At 37.5% G+C, this 16670-nt stretch overlaps 1 protein-coding gene across 3 annotated transcripts in view; it reads left to right on the forward strand.

Annotated features, from left to right (window-relative positions):
* The window catches only part of WDFY3 (WD repeat and FYVE domain containing 3), a 264769-nt gene that overhangs the window by 144845 nt on the left and 103254 nt on the right, over nt 1–16670 (forward strand). For 2 of the 3 annotated variants that reach the window (XM_040967249.1, XM_040967250.1), the window contains exons 13-19: nt 538–995; nt 7171–7348; nt 8108–8322; nt 11174–11289; nt 11803–12034; nt 14080–14180; nt 14318–14536. In XM_040967249.1, the coding sequence (XP_040823183.1) occupies nt 538–995; nt 7171–7348; nt 8108–8322; nt 11174–11289; nt 11803–12034; nt 14080–14180; nt 14318–14536 (1519 nt within the window). Of the gene's footprint in view, nt 1–537; nt 996–2630; nt 2715–7170; nt 7349–8107; nt 8323–11173; nt 11290–11802; nt 12035–14079; nt 14181–14317; nt 14537–16670 lie in introns of all 3 variants that reach the window. The other variant, XM_040967248.1, reaches the window with a different exon arrangement.

The following is a 16670-nucleotide window of genomic DNA, read 5'->3' on the forward strand; positions in this document are numbered from 1 at the left end:
GTTAATCAGCAGACAGAAGATCTTCCTCTCTGTAAATCTGACTTTTCAATACAAATAAATAAATCTTTTAAAATATATAGTAAAAAATAAACTAAGTTCAAAGGGAAATACTTCAGAAATAGCTGATAGTTTATGTGGGTTGGAAAGACCTTACGTCCGCGGTGCCCTGGCCATGTCTTTGATGCCTCTGAGAATAAGTGAACAAGCATCCACAAACATAATCACAAATTCTCATGAGTGTGTAAACTCATTGAATTAATTATCAATTAAAGATAGGGAAAAACTTTCCAACCAGAATTTGGAGATCACCTTATCCAAAGAAATGTGTGCTAATGTTTTCTGAAGTTACAATCTGCTACTTTTAATATGGCATTTTAAAATTAACAAAATATTGATGTATTGTATAGAACTGCCTATTGAATATGTGACATAAGCATTCATGTAACAAATAAATTCAGAGTGGCGTTTCCTTTTGCTATTTATGCATGGTGGTTTTAATTTTTTTTTTTATTTGCTGTGCTTTTTTTTCTCTGGTAGGCTCTCCTGTCAGTCCTTAGAGAAAGCCATCGTTCAAGGACCGTTTTCAGGAAAGTTGGAGGATTTGTGTACATTACATCCTTGCTGGTTGCTATGGAAAGATCTTTGAGCTGTCCACCCAAGAATGGCTGGGAGAAAGTGAACCAGAATCAAGTGTTTGAACTTCTTCACACCGTGTTCTGCACCCTGACTGCAGCAATGCGCTACGAGCCAGCCAACTCACATTTCTTCAAAACAGAGATTCAATATGAGAAGTTGGCAGATGCTGTTCGCTTTCTTGGCTGCTTCTCAGACCTAAGAAAAATAAGCACCATGAATGTCTTCCCCTCAAACACACAGCCATTTCAAAGACTGTTAGAGGAAGAGGTGATGTGTATGGACTCGGTGTCACCCACTTTAAGGCACTGCAGTAAACTGTTTATCTATCTCTACAAAGTAGCCACAGATTCCTTTGACAGGTATGGCTCTGTTCTGTCCTCTGAATTGCAGGGTGCTCTCAGCGTGAGTTCCACATTACGTTGAGTGATAAGTTACCCCAAAGGAAAATGGAAACAAGCGAACCTGAACCTTCTATCCTACTTGCTTTATTTGTATCCATTGCTGCTGCTTTGGTGTTGACTTTCAACATGGAAACCTTTATATTGTTTGTAAACTTAGGCTGAGCTACCCCTCATTACACTTAATAATGGAATAGTTTCTATGAATTTGCCTTTTATGATGGTGTTTACTATCATTCTGGGGTGTTTTGTTTGTTTGTTTTTGTTTTTTGTTTTTTTGCTCCTTACCCTCAAAACATTAGGTGTATCCAGATTACTGGTACTAGTTATCATCTGAAGACCATGGTAATGAAACTACATATTTTCAGGAAGACATGTCCTGTCATGCTTACCAGTTTATAATTTTCCATAAACGTTATAGCTCTCTAAGTGGCATATTGCTGTATTAGTCCATCAAGTTCATGAATCTCGTAAAAGTCATTCCTCCAATAAAGAGGTTTTCATTGAAAGCTTGCTACACACAAAGGCATTGTGGGAGAAGATGCAGATCTAGCCCTGCCCATGGTTGACTAGGTCCTGGTCATGCTTTAACTAAAAGATGGGCACATGAATAAATAATTACAATGTATGGAGACAGACTCTGTAGGGCAAATTACAGGGTCCCCAAGGACATCGTCAGAATGCCACTTTGGGTTTCAGCTGTCTCTTGGACTATAAAGAAATTGTAATCATGCTGTTACTTTATCCAGCCCAAGCATTATCTCCATTACTATAGTTTTATTTCCTTAATAAATGAATTTTTTGCGTATTACCTTCATTAGTATGCATAGGCCTGCTAACTGTGCGATAGAGCTTCAAATAGGTTTTGTGTCCTTGACTTTGGAATATCTACTGAGAATCAGATGTTCCTTCTTTCTTAAAAAGATCTTAATCTGAAATGTTTGGATTTGAAAATCCAGGTATTGTAAGAAAAACTGTTTCCGATTTTCAAAATGAAATTTTCAAAGGTATCTCAAAAAGCCTGTGGGAAAATGGAATTAAAATGTAAATTTATTTTGGTAAAAAATGTTTTGAAATCCTTGCATTTTTTAGATGTGCATCTTACTGACTTTTTAAATACCTCTTATACATGCATTCCAAAATTTGAGACACCAAAATAAACTTACCTTTTAATTAAATTCTCCAAGAGCTTTTTTTCACGTACTTTTATATTATCTAGGTAACGTGGATTATTATCGTTCTTTAGGAATTAATTTGTGTAATTTGTTCTCTTATATTTCAATTCAACCTCTTTTCCCCTGTTTTCTACCCATCTTAGTATGGCCCGTTTTTAGTATGCTTTGTCAAAAACAGGGCTTCCAGCACCCTAAGAGACGTGTTAAATGTTAGCGTCAGTAGAATAAGCCCCGGCCTTAAGCATGCTTTTCTGTCTCATTCAGTGCATGTGTTGCAGTCTTGTTCCCTGTTCCTGCTGGATATGAAGGATGTTTCTGACAAAATTTTGACTGGCATTTCTTGTGAAACTAACCGGCCGCCGACTTGGTGTTCTCTTCTTCTAACCTCTCTAAACCACCCTGTCTGTTTTGTTGTCTGTAGTCGTGCAGAACAGATCCCTCCCTGCCTGACAAGTGAGTCCTCTCTCCCCTCTCCTTGGGGTACACCAGCTTTGTCCAGGAAAAGGTACTGAGCTTATAAGACAAGTCGATATTTATATGTATGGGGTTTTTTTCCCTTTGTATACTTATATGTTAATGTGGTGGTTATGTTTCATAACTTCACTTTTTGGGGGCTTTTTTATTTCAAGGTTTTGAAATTCTCGATTTCCGTTGTGCGTATTCAGAGTTAAATATGTTTATGTTATGAAAAATTTCTGGGATTTTGTCATCTGTAATTGGGTAATATGAATATGTCCCTAATTGTTTAGAATATGTCCCTAAAGCAGACATATCCTTTACTTAAAAAAAAAAAAGTTAGAATGGAGGACTTGGTTCCTCTTGAAGCAGAGTACGTTTTTTTCTTCTTACTTTAGTGTTGTATAATCCTTCTTTGACTTTTTACAATTATTCCAAAGTGAATCTCCTATTCACAGAACAGGAAGTACCTGGTGAGATTCTGCCAGTGGAAATGCTGCATGTTTACCATGACTTGTTAAGGCTAACTTTGAAAAAGTGAATGAAACCCTACTCCAGTTCTTAACTTTCATCCTTTCTGTATAAATGTCTAACTTAACCTTAGACTACCTCTTGTCAGTAATTTATGAATTTACAAAAAGCTCCAGTTGGTTGACAGAAGTACAGTTAAGTTACATGTAAGTTTCTGTCTAAAGCCTGTGTTTACAATGATCCCAGCATGAGGGGTAGGCACCAAATACTCTTTCTTCTTCTCCCCACCTTTCCTTTTTAGCTTTTAAAAAAATAAGCCCTGAGATTCTGCTATATTATTAAGTTTATTACTTTTGTTTAGATTTGAATATTGAATGTAGTAGGAGTCAGTGCATCAAAAATATTGCAAAGTCCATATTCTGGGATCAACATTGTGGCTTAGTGAATGAAGCTGCAACCTGTGGTGCCAGCAACCCATATGAACATGGCTGCTCCACTTCCAGTCCAGTGCTCTAATCACAAAAGCAGTGGAGAATGGCCCCTGCCATCCGCATGGGAAACCCAGGTGAAGCTTCTGACTCCTGGCTTCCTCCTGACCCAACCCTGGCCACTGTGGCCATTTGAGGAGTGAACCAGCAAATAAATGATCTCTCTCTTTCTCTCTCACTTACTCTTTCCTCCCTCTCCCCTCTCTTGTGTAATTTTGACATTCAAATAAACAAATCTTTAAAAATATGTATATGTACATTAGGAATATAGTTTAGATTAGTCTTAGTGAATTTGGCATTATTCAGCATATTTGTGCTTAAAAACTATTTCTTTTTATCTTTCTAAACATTGTTCTTAATTCATGAAATTCCAAACTGGGTACATTTGAACTGCCATATTATATCTTTCTGTTTGAAGATAATATGTGAAAAGGGTGCTGAGTTAGAGAAGTCATATTAACTCCTAAATAGATTAAATCCCAAACAATTGTAGTTCTAAAATATAACAGTCATCCTATGAATAGTAATTTTTAGATCTAAATATTGCTGGTTAAAAACATGTAGTCCTTGTAAGTAACTCAAAACTGCAAAACAGAAATTTACATGTGAAAGCAATACATCTTTTTAAAAACCCAGCAGATCTTACTAGTTATTTAAATGTTAATTTTGCAAAGATAAATAGCATTTTCTTCCTTTGCGTAAAGAGATATTTATGACCTTAAATTAAAAGAAAGGAAAAAAAGGGGGGGGGGTTTGTTTGTTTTAGTGCAGCCATATGTAGGGATGCCAAGTCTTTGACTGAAAGAAAAATTTTTGGAGAATCAGCACAGCTGGTTGAGCGAGTTCTAATGCATGTGAGCTTTCTGTCATTCTTACACCAAACATTATCTCAAGGACAGAAAGTTCATGTCAATAGTAAAACTACTGTGGATGGTTTCAGGCTTCCAGCTATTCAATTTACATACATTTTCCTCAGTAATAAGAATGGTAAACCAGCAAAGAATACAATGCTTTTACTCCACAGATTCAAATATATAACCTTTGAAACAGATTTTCATTGTGCTATTTCTGGAATTATATCAGTTTATGGGTATCTTCTTCTTGTGGCAAAACATGCTGGTTTGGTTGGCAAAAACCAAAACCAATGTTATACTATTTTCCATGGCTTGTGGAGCATTGAAATACCAAGAAAGTCTTGAGTGTGTGATATTTGTCTAACTTGTAAAATCCTAGAGATTGTCTGGCTATTTTAAGAACTGATGGGAAACGAAATAGCCAGCATCATATTTGAAAATGTGTAACTTAATAACCTTTTAGCTTTTAATTATTCAGAAGGAATGATAGAATTCAAGCTGAACAATGTTCAAGCACAGAGGAGGTGAAAACAAAAAAACATAACCAAAGTTCTGTAGGCTGTATCTACTGTGGAGAAACAGGTGGCACATGCTAATTGTCTATCTCAGTGCCTGTGTATACACACTTGATGATAATTAATGCAAAACAAATTCAGAATTTAAATATATGACTCAATACTCCCCAAAGATGCAATTGTCTCACAAATATGTATATGAGAATTTAGGATGAAATGTTGAATAATGATTTCCGTAACTTTTAGAAGTGATTACAGAGTGAAAATTTAATAAAGGTTGAAGTATCACTTTATCCTCTTTGCAGTGGTTAAGTCTTGCTTGGGAATTAATCACTTAATAAGCTTATTATAATCTTTGAATTTAAAAAGTATAAATAACAATGAAAGCGCCAAAAAGACTTAGTAAGAATGTCATTACATCCTATTAGACTTAGTCTTAGTTAACAAATGCCATGTTTTAGATTTCATCATTTTGAAAATATTCTTCTGTTTCACATACAATGACTTAATTCTTTTATCAGCATATTGTTTGTGAGAAATTTAGAAGCTTTTTCTTCTAGTAATTATGTGGTAGTCAAGATCTGTTTCAAAGGCAGAAAAGTTTTACTTTAATTCACAATTGAAATTCAAACCTGGATAAAATTTATCAATTCAGAAATAATTTTGGAAAGCCTGAAATTAAAATATACAATTAGAATGTGTTCATTTCTAAACAGAGTTGCAAACATGTGTACTGGAAATACTTTTTATGAAATTTATTAATTCTGTGTTAAGAAATTCTTGATACACTGAAAAAGACTTGAGCATTTTTTTCTAGATGCTTAAGGTATTTTAAAGAATAAAGGAGGCAACATATGAGTAGGATTCATTGGTATTAAGCATTTCTGAATGTCTTACTAATTTTAAAAATCAGATATTTCTGAGTAAGAATAAATGGCATTGAGAACATGGTTGTGGAGGATATACTAACTTATGGAAACAAACTAGGAGGACTCATGCACTTTATTCTGAGCAAAGCCAAATGCTTTCCCAGAATCTCTGCTAAACAGAGAATGGCACTTTTTTTGAAGACATGGCAGTGCCAATTCTTGGCTGCTACAGCACTGACATAAATTGTCTGTCTTCCCAAGCTGCTTCTGTGCCGGAGCCGAAACTGCACTGCTCTGGGGGACAGAACTCAGCAATACACAAATTATACCGAGACCGACTCACTGAAACAAAGAACTACGGAGCCCCAAGCATCTGTTCTTACTGCCAAGATGCAAAATGTGCAAAATTCATGAATTATAGATGAATTCTATGAAATAAACCATGGAGATCATTCATTGATGAGATGACGTGTGCACATGTCTCAGCCTTCTGGCTCACACAAACTTACTTCATAGAATGTGCCTTCTACGTTCCTAACAATTGTGATGAATATTTTCAGTGGTATTGCATGTAGTGTTGTGTGAAGAAAGGGAAGGCAGCTGCCATGATGCTTATTATATTTATTCTTGGTGGCCGCACCTAAGCCAGGCCTGACTGAGTTGGCTCAAGATCACATGGATCTTGTTAATCCTTAGTTGTATTGCCTGTGGATGAAGGGATGCTTTACAAACTCAGAGGTAGCACTAGGTATTGCAGGCCATGAGTTAAGATGCCCCCTGTGAATCCTGTAGCCTGTGTCAGAGTACCTGGTTCTCCACTTCCTGTCCAACTTCCTGCAAATGTGCCTGGACATCAGCTGTCATGATGGCTCACACTGAGATGCTACCACTCACTCAGCTGACCAATACCAACCTGGTACAGCCATGGCCATGACTCACATGTCAGAAGCTTGCCAACAAATAGATCTCTGTCTCTCTCTGTCTCTTACATTTCAGTTAAATCAATGTTTAAATATATATATATATATATGTGTATATATATAATATCAAAAGAAAACATCTCATTGCAGGAAAGATACATGAGAGTCAAAAAGGGTTGATGGTTGACTTGCCTTAATGTAAGTCAATAAGAGTTTGATCATACATTGATTTTTTTATGTCTCAGCTTTAAAATGTTCTGTAACCCACCCATGAATTACAAGACTTTCGCTTATATCGGTGGATAAAAGTTAACAGAAGATGACGAAAATGAACCCCTAATATAATTTGAACTAAATACTCAATTAGCCTTTTTTCTTTTTATTATAGACATGCCTATCATTCTGTTTCAACTCCCCCAGTTTACCCTCATAAAAATGCAGCTGACCTGAAATTACATGTGACAACCTCATCTCTCCAGACATCTGATGCGGTCATCATCCATCCTGGTGCCATGCTAGCTATGCTGGACCTCCTCGCCTCCGTTGGGTCTGTGACACAGCCAGAAGTAAGTGTGGATATTTCAGTTCCATCTCATCCTAATTGGGAAGTGACATGTGTGTGTGTGATAGTATGAGCAGAATGAGCAGAGGGGCTGGGGTAAGAAAGTGTTTCAAGCAACAGGATTTTTTAAGTCTCATCTTTCATAATGAATGTTGAATATTTACCAAATGTTTTAGAATTAAACATTCACTCTCTGTTGCTGGAACCAAAAGTGATTTTGTGTGGTGCTCAGATCATTCTGTGTCTGCTTGTACATCTGTCCAGTCATTGAAATTGCGAATAATACAGAAATAAAAATGACTGAAAAAGATATTACCTTGAGGTGATTTTATATTTTGACTTCTGTTATCCAAGCTTGGCTGAATTGGAGTTGACTATTTTTGTTAAAATGCTGACTGGCTTCTAAGGTCTGATGTGTCACAAAATGTAAACAGTAGGTCTTTCTTTAAACTAGTTGTCTACCTACCAGAAAAAAGAACTTTACACCTACTCTCTCTAGAAAAATAGAGACATTCATTATATAGTCATACAACACAAAAAACTTGGAAGAGAATGGAGTCCAGCTGGCTATGCTTCTAACAAAATTAAAATAGGAAATGTCTGCCAAGCCCTGTTATAGAGTTGCTGTGTCACTCTAAGCCAATTTCTTAATGTATCTGGTTAGATTTTGAAGTATATAAACGTACATTCAGAAACATAAACTGCATGTGGAAAAAACTGTTTCCTTTGTCCACAAAGTGATGGATTTCTTTGTTGCCTTTAGCATGCTTTGGACCTTCAACTTGCTGTGGCCAATATCTTACAATCCCTGGTGCACACAGAGCGCAACCAGCAAGTCATGTGTGAAGCTGGTCTTCATGCACGGCTGCTGCAGAGATGCAGTGCTGCCTTGGCCGACGAGGACCACTCCCTGCATCCACCCCTCCAGCGGATGTTTGAAAGACTAGCCTCTCAGGCCCTAGAGCCCATGGTGCTGAGGTCAGTGAGTTCTCTTGCTCAGGTTCAAATAAACCAAACAGTAGTGGCAGTTTTTAGAGCCTTTATGCTTTAAGAATTCTTGCCTTAGCAGTCCAGCATTCAGTTATCCATGGACAAACCCAAAATATAGCCAGAGGAACACAGTATTCAAAATATAGCTCTCAGACCCAAGTCTCGCTGTTGGTAAGCACTTAACATTTCACTGCATTGGTTACTCCATTTGATTTTAACAAACCCTCACTTTACATAAGAAAAGGTTTAATATCTATGATTTACATCAAAATTCATATTTAAGGACTTTTCATGTATATAAAATGCTTTGAGAAACACTTTATGAACTTTGATCTTGAAAGAACTATCAGTTCCCAAGTTTAGTAGAGATGGGTTGGAGAGGTTCCTTTTCCCCTTTCCACAGTTGCTTCCAGTGGTTCCATGCTGTATAACTATAGTACAGCAACACAACCAGAGGTTAATCTTGTCAGGAAGTGTCCATGTGGGTCTGTAATTGTCTGTGATTGAAACACATGCAGATCTATGTAAAACATCACACCGTCAAGATATTACAAACATCTCCATGCTACCACTTTATTGTCCCCTAACTCCAGGAGATCATTAATCTCTTCTGCCCAATTTTGTAATTTGCAGAGTGTTTACATGAATAAAATCATATACTGTGCAACTTTTTAAATATATATATTTGAAAGACAGAGAAAGAAAATGGTCTCATCTCTTGATTTATCTCAGATGTCTGCAAATATGTCTGGTTCTCCCATATGGTGCCAGGAACCCAACACTCTCCCATGGTGAATATTAGCAACAAACTTGATTTGGAAGCAGAGCTGGAACTTGAACAGGCACTGTGGATATGACATGCAGGCATCCTAACCAGCCCCTTAACCTCTGTGCCAGTGCTTACCCTATATGTGACTTTCTTAGACTGGATTTTTTTACTCACCGTAATAATCTTTAATGCATACAAGCCATTATTTGTATCAGTAGTTTGTTCCTGTTTTTTTTAAAATAGTGTAAGTATGTATGTACCACAGTTTGTGAGTCATCCATATAAATATATATATATAAGAAAATGCATTGTATATTGCTATTTATAAGCATTTTTTCTTTATTTTCATAACTCAACAGAGTTAATGTATAAATCATCTTATTCTTCATTTAAAGAAAATGTTCAATCGTGTGTCTTATCATTTTGGGAATACACGCAGTTCTTTTTATTATGTTTTTTTCATTTATTAGTTGTTCTTCATTATCCCTGGGGGATTGGCTTTAGGACCTCCTGGAGATACTGAAATCTGTTGATGGTCAGGTTGTATGTATAACGTGGCATGGTGTAGTATTTTCACATAACCTACATGTATCTTTCCAAATGCTTTAGATCATCTCTTGTTTACTTCTAATGCCTCATATAGCATAAATGCCATGTAGATTTTTGTTTTGCATTGATCAGGGTACTGTCTCATCAAGAAGCATGCCTTGGACTTAGTTTAGAAGACTTCCTTTATTTTTGATACTTTTGTCATGTCCTATCACTTGGGAAATATTAATGAATTCATATTGGTGAAGAAATCTCTCAGATAAGCAAGAAATCATAATACTGTATATTGAATTTTTTTATAGCAGTGCTAAGCAGTTTACTAGACAGTTGATTCAGACTTTTTCTGGAGAGGGCTTGTGAAGGAAATAATAAGAAATTACAGAAAAGGAAAGAATTTTCTTCAGCAAAAGCAAGCGTGGTGATCTAGAGCAGAGAATGTACAGAACACATGTAGGGAGTCACAAGTGTGCCTTAAATGGCCTTTGTGATAGGAGAGCAAGGTGGGACAAAAAAGCTGGACATTGGAGTACAGATCAACCCGAATTAGCTCCTGTGTGGGATTACATGCCATCAGTTGGGAGTCTCCATCCTCACAATGGGACAGGCAACAGGATGACAGCAAGTAGATTTCTGTTTGGGGAGATATTGGGTGTCACAGAAAGTAGACTGAGTGGAGCAAGATCAGTATCTAGTTAAGACTGTTTCAGGACTGGCCAGTGTTGTGCTGTACATTATTCGCCACAGTTTGCCACACTGGTATCCCATGGGGGTGCTGTTTGAAGTCCCATGTACTCCACCTCCAATCCAGCTCCCTACTACTGTGTCTGGGAAAGCAGAGGAGGATGGACTATGTGCTTAGGCTCCTGTCATTTACATGGACAACCCAGAAGAAACTCCTGGCCTCAGCGGAACTCAGCCCCTGCCATTGCAGCCATTTGGGAAGAAACCAGTGAATGGAAGATGGCTCTGCCACTCTTAATCTGTAGCCCTGCTTTGGGGGAAAAGAAAAATAACATGGTTTGGGTAGTAGCAACAGAAATGAAAAAAGACAACAGATTTGAGATGTTTCTAAGGAGTAGAATCAGCAGGATTTCATGATTTTTGGAAGTGGAATATCAAAAGAAGCATGAAAGCCCGTTTCAGTGAGATGTGGAACAAAAGAGAAGCTGTAGGCTTGAGTACAATATGATGACTTAACTTGAAACGTGTTGGACTAAGGAAATGTCTTGTTTGTTTTTACTAACTTTTGAAAAACATGCAGTAGATTAATACATATGTCATGATGAAACTGTAAGATTAACCTTGTATATTGCCTCTAAGAATAACTTGGTATTTATTTGGTATTTTAGTGAATCTGTTGTAATTCAGTAAATCCCTTTTGTTGTATGTTGCATTCTATTCTATTCTATTCTATTCTATTCTATTCTATTCTATTCTATTCTATTCTATTCTATTCTATTCTATTCTATTCTTTTCTATTCTATTCTTAATCAGGGAATAATTACTTTGTCTTTCCCTTAGGGAATTTTTACGTTTGGCAAGTCCTTTAAATTGTGGTGCCTGGGACAAAAAGCTTCTAAAACAATACAGGGTTCACAAGCCAAGTTCACTGAGTTATTACGAACCAGACATGAGAAGTAAGTTGACTTTTGAGATTCCTTTTGTTAGACTTGTTTCATCCATGAAAGTCATGTGAAAAATGAAAATCATTTCTTGTTGTTTGTCTTGAAACATAAGATCAGATTGACTACTTGAGGGAGTAGGACAGAAATCATTGGTGCATTTTCAGAATGACGCTGGACTTGGAAGGGTGAATAACTGCTGCAAGAAGTCTCCATTTCCTTAGTTTGCTCAATGGCGTATATAATGGCAGCCATCGCTACCTTATATAGAGCAGCTGGTTAGGTGATTATTACCAGGCTGTGGATTTACAGGACAGTGACCATAGGTGTATGCAAAGGATGGGAACTCAAAATTATTGATGAAAAATTATAGAGTCGAGACTGAAGCTTCATGGCTCCTGAAAAGCTGAAAGAAGGGATAGATCCCTGCATGGCAGCAGGGAGGTCAGGACAGAATGCACATATGGTGAGAGTTATTATTTTAATTCTACACAGTACTTTTCCCAAATAATTGTCTTTAACTTTCAGGTAGTATGGTCACATCTCTGGAAGGCCTGGGTTCAGATAATGTTTTCAGTTTGCATGAAGATAACCATTACCGGATAAGCAAGAGTCTGGTCAAATCTGCAGAAGGAAGTACAGTACCCCTGACCAGGGTCAAGTGTCTGGTCTCCATGACAACACCACATGACATTAGACTTCATGGGTCCTCAGTTACTCCAGCTTTTGTTGAATTTGACACATCGCTTGAAGGGTTTGGGTAAGGAATTTTTTCAATGTAGCCAAGCCTTATTCTGTTATTTTTATGCCTCACACTTGCCTTTCCAAGTAGATCTTTGATTTTAAATATATGAGGTTGAATTTATTAACATAGTACACTAAATATTTTCAAATTATTGTATTCTTTAAACACACTGTTTAATACATCCACAGTCAATTAACTTTATTTGATTAGTATACTAAATAAAGTAGTGAGATCCAGGAACTAATAATCTTAAGACCCATGATTCAAAACTGCTTTTATTAATAAAACTGTTGCATGCATGGTGGGGTTTTTTTGTTGTTGTTATTGTTGTTTGGCTTTTTTTTTGCTGAATGCAATTTTGTCAGAAAAGCATTACTCATTTACATTCTCATGTATTTTCTGTGACTGCTTTCATGCTAACATGGCAGGGTTGAGTAATCATGATAGAAATTGCCTGGTTCACACAGTGTGACATAACATATGATCAAACATTTTCCTGAACTGTTCTTTGCATTTTGTGATCATTCTATCCTTAAATGACCTAGCACAGACAGAAGAATTCTAAGTGTTCAGCAACCACCTCTTCAAATAAATATATTTTAGTCTGTGGTAGCAGTGGGGGCAATAAGGAATCCATAGAAAATTCAGAATTACTAATACCCCAGTAGCTTTGACATGCACACACATGCTGATAGAAAACTTTGGGATATAACAGTTGTTTGTAGGATCCAACCAGGTTCACATAATCTGTAAATTGTATTTTAAAAATATATTAGGTTATAATCAAGCCATAGAGTAAAACATGCTTGGAGTGTGAGTATCATAGCATAGCTGGTTAAGATGTAATCATTCCATATTAGAGTGCTAGCTTCTCCTGAACCATTTCACTTCTTCCTAATTCGCCTAGAAGGCAGCACATCATGGCCCAACTACCTGGGTCCCTGTCACCCACATGGAAGATACAGGTGGAGTTCTGGCTCCTGTCTGATTGACCCTGTCTAGCTGTTGGGGGCCTCTCAGGAGTGAATCAGCAGATGGAAAATTTTTCTCCCTCCATATTCCTTCCTCTCTCTCTCTTTCTCTCTGATTCTGTCTCTCTCTTCTCTCTCTCTTATTCTGTCACTCTACTTTTGAAATAAGTGGAAATGTTTTGAAATAGAAGGTGGTAATAATGGGAGTGACTAGAAAGGAGTATAAGGAATTTTTCTTTACTCTTAAATTTATTTATCTGGGAGGTACTAGGAGAGTAAGACAAACAGAGGGAAAAGAACTCCTGTTGGCTGGTTCACACTTCCAAATGCCTGCCATGACTCGGGATGGATCAGGATGAAACCAGGAGCTGAGAACTCTTCCGGGTCTCTTCTGTGGGTGATGGACCCAATGGAGCCATGACTACTGCTTCCCTGGGCCCGCATTACCAGGAAGATAGAGTGAGAAGCCAGAGCTGAGGCACAAACCCCTAGCACTCCGATGTGGATTGTTGGCATTTTAACTGCTAGGGTAAATATCCACACGAAAAAAATAAATAAGGGAGTTTGTGAATAAGCAGCTTGGTACAATATAATTAAGAAATATTTTTTTAAATGTATTTGAAACACAGAGACAGAGAAAGATCTTGGAGCTGTTCTGTGGCTCCTAGGACATGCAGATTAGAAGCAGAGAAGCCAGGCCTCAAGCCAGGCGCCCCAGTGTGGGATGCAGGCATCCCAAGCAATGACTTGAGTGATGCGCCATCCCCAGAAGAAATCTGTGGGCTCAGGATGCCACAGTTCCACCCTCCTGCTTAGGGTCAGACATCGATAGGTTTTACCAAATGCAAGTGATACCTTCATTTTCAAATGTTCAAATTAAAAATAATTGAAAGATCTTTTTTTAAAAAAGTGTTATGTTTTAGACCTCTCACATAGTTCAGATGAGTGGCTTTGCTAGGCATCTTAGATACAGGCTGTAAACTTTTCTTTTGAGTTCCCTTCACGGACTGGCAGCTTGTTTCACAGTGATGGGTGCATAGTGCTCAGAAACAGTGGGCCTCCAACATGCGTTTATCTTCTCTTTGATAGCTGCCTGTTTCTGCCCAGTCTGGCCCCTCATAATGCGCCTACAAATAATGCTGTCACAACAGGTCTTACTGATGGGGCTGTAGTCAGCGGCATTGGTTCTGGTAAGTGGTATTTTCTTTATACTATTTTTAGTAGATTATATTTATTTAGAGTTTATATACTTTGGTTGGCTTCTTTTTAAATGTAGATATGACTCAACACAGACTCCACCGTTGTTTCTTTCCTATTTTCGCTTCAGGTGAAAGATTCTTCCCTCCCCCCTCTGGCTTAAGCTACTCTAGCTGGTTTTGTATTGAACATTTTAGCTCTCCTCCGAATAACCACCCTGTCCGACTTCTTACTGTTGTGCGTCGAGCAAATTCTTCTGAACAACATTATGTGTGCCTCGCTGTAGTTTTATCAGCAAAGGACCGATCTCTGATTGTTTCCACTAAAGAAGAACTACTGCAAAACTATGGTCAGTATTTAAATATTTTGTTGTCTTCTTTTGATCCTAAAAGCACGAAAATACCAATTTGATGATTTTTAAGGTCCAAATGCTCGTTCTCTTCCAACATGTATGTTACATATGTTCAGTCTTGAATATTGACTCTCAAGACACATTCAAAAAGAGAATCAGAAACTGTGAAGTAACAGGTGTGCCTCCTTACTTGCCAAGAAGTAACAGCTCTTACTGGGAAAGCAGGTTGCATGTTTGATGTATTTTTGTGAGGATTAGTGCTGGCTGTGAACTCTGCTTTACTACTTTTCGTTGAACACCTGCAACCATATGCGCCACCCTGTGCTAGACACAATAACATTTCAATTATTTTAGGCATTACTTACTTTTACAACTTTAACACACCATTTCATAATCCTAATTCCTTACAATATGCCATCACAAATTGCCATGCAGTAGGATTTCAAGTTCTGAACATTTGTAAAGATCTTCCTAGATGATTTAAATAGCAAAAAATTGTAAATTTCAAGTCAAGCAGTTTTCTTTCTTCTGAATAGAAACATGTATATATACGTGTTCTTTCTGATCATTTAAATTTGCTCTTTTAACTAAAAAAAATGAATATTATATATGGATTCACATGTGGTTGGTATTCATTACTTTGAATATAAATCTTAGCTTTTCAATTTGATTGTAAAATTTCTTGGCTTGGTACCCTACTTCAAGCCAGGTATCAATATAGATTAAAATTCTTGCTATAACCATTTACTCCTTATTGGCATTTAGTCCTGTTGACTTCTTTCTAATCAAAGCTCTCTAATCTTGGGGCTGCCATTAGAACCAGGCAGATTAGGCTGCCACCTACAATGCTGATGTCCCATTGATTCCTGTCGGCTCCACTTCAAGTCCAACTGCCCGCTCATGCAAGTAGAAAGGCAAAAGATGGCCCAAGTGGTTTGTAACCTGTTAGATCAGAAAGCTGCTTGCAACTTTCCACACATCTGCAAGGTTTTGTACTAGCTTTGGTGTTAGTAATTTTCTACTCACAGCTAAACATCTTACTTTGAACAGGAACCAAATGTCTTTCCTTCTCGTAATTCAAACAGATAATGATGCTATTTCTTGGCATGTATAGATTTTCTTAAGATTATAAAAATAGAAATTACCAGTTCCTTCTTCATAATTTAAACTTTATTTTTAGTATCTTCTTACGTGCTTGCATTGAAAAATAGTGAGTGTGTTGTACATTGCATGTTTAGCTCCTTAATTGACTTATTTTTATTTTACTTTTCTTTACAGAAATTTTTTTTTAAATTTTCTTGAGAGGCAAACAGATACGTATATTTTTAGAGAAAGCTTTCATCTACCAGTTCACCCACCAAATTCCAGCAGTGAACCCTGGCTGGGGCTGAAGCTCAGAGCCAGAAATACAATTGAATCCACATCTCCCTCGTGGATAGCAAAAACCCCATCATTCAGGCTATCCTTGTACAAACTGCATTAGCTAAAGCTAAAGTCAGGAGCCAGAACTCAGTTATTGAACCCAAGTACCATTACATGGGACACGGGAGTCTGAAGTCTTCACAGTAGTCTTAAGTCTAAATGCCCACCCCTTGAATTTTTTTTTTCAAATGAGGTTTTTTTTTTCATTTTATTTAATTTGCAAGATTTACAAAGACTGGGCAGTGTCATCAAGTGGCTAAAGTCCTCGCTCTGAATGCACTGGTATCCCACATGGGCACCAGTTCTAATCCCGGTAGCTCCACTTCCCATCCAGCTCCCTGCTTGTGGTCTGGGAAAGCAGTCAAGGACGGCCCAAAGCCTTGGTACCCTGTACCCTCATGGGAGACCTGGAAAGAGGTTCTAGGCTCCTGACTTCGGATTGACACAGCACTGGCTGTTGTGATCACTTGGGGAATGAATCATTGGATGGAAGATCTTCCTCTCTGTCTCTCCTCCTCTCTGTATATCTGACTTTCCAATACAAATAAATATATCTTTAAAAAAATGCAAGATTTACAAAGAGAAAAGAGAGAGACAGTGATTCTCCATCTGCTGACCCACTTCCGAAATGGCCACAGCATCCTGGGCTGAGGCAGGCCAAAGCCAACAGGCAGGAGCCCTTTCAAGCCTCACACACTAGGAGCAGGGA

The sequence above is a fragment of the Ochotona curzoniae genome, unplaced genomic scaffold (assembly GCF_017591425.1).
Source record: "Ochotona curzoniae isolate NIBS_2020 unplaced genomic scaffold, NIBS_Ocur_1.0 scaffold_4506, whole genome shotgun sequence".
Taxonomy (NCBI): domain Eukaryota; kingdom Metazoa; phylum Chordata; class Mammalia; order Lagomorpha; family Ochotonidae; genus Ochotona; species Ochotona curzoniae.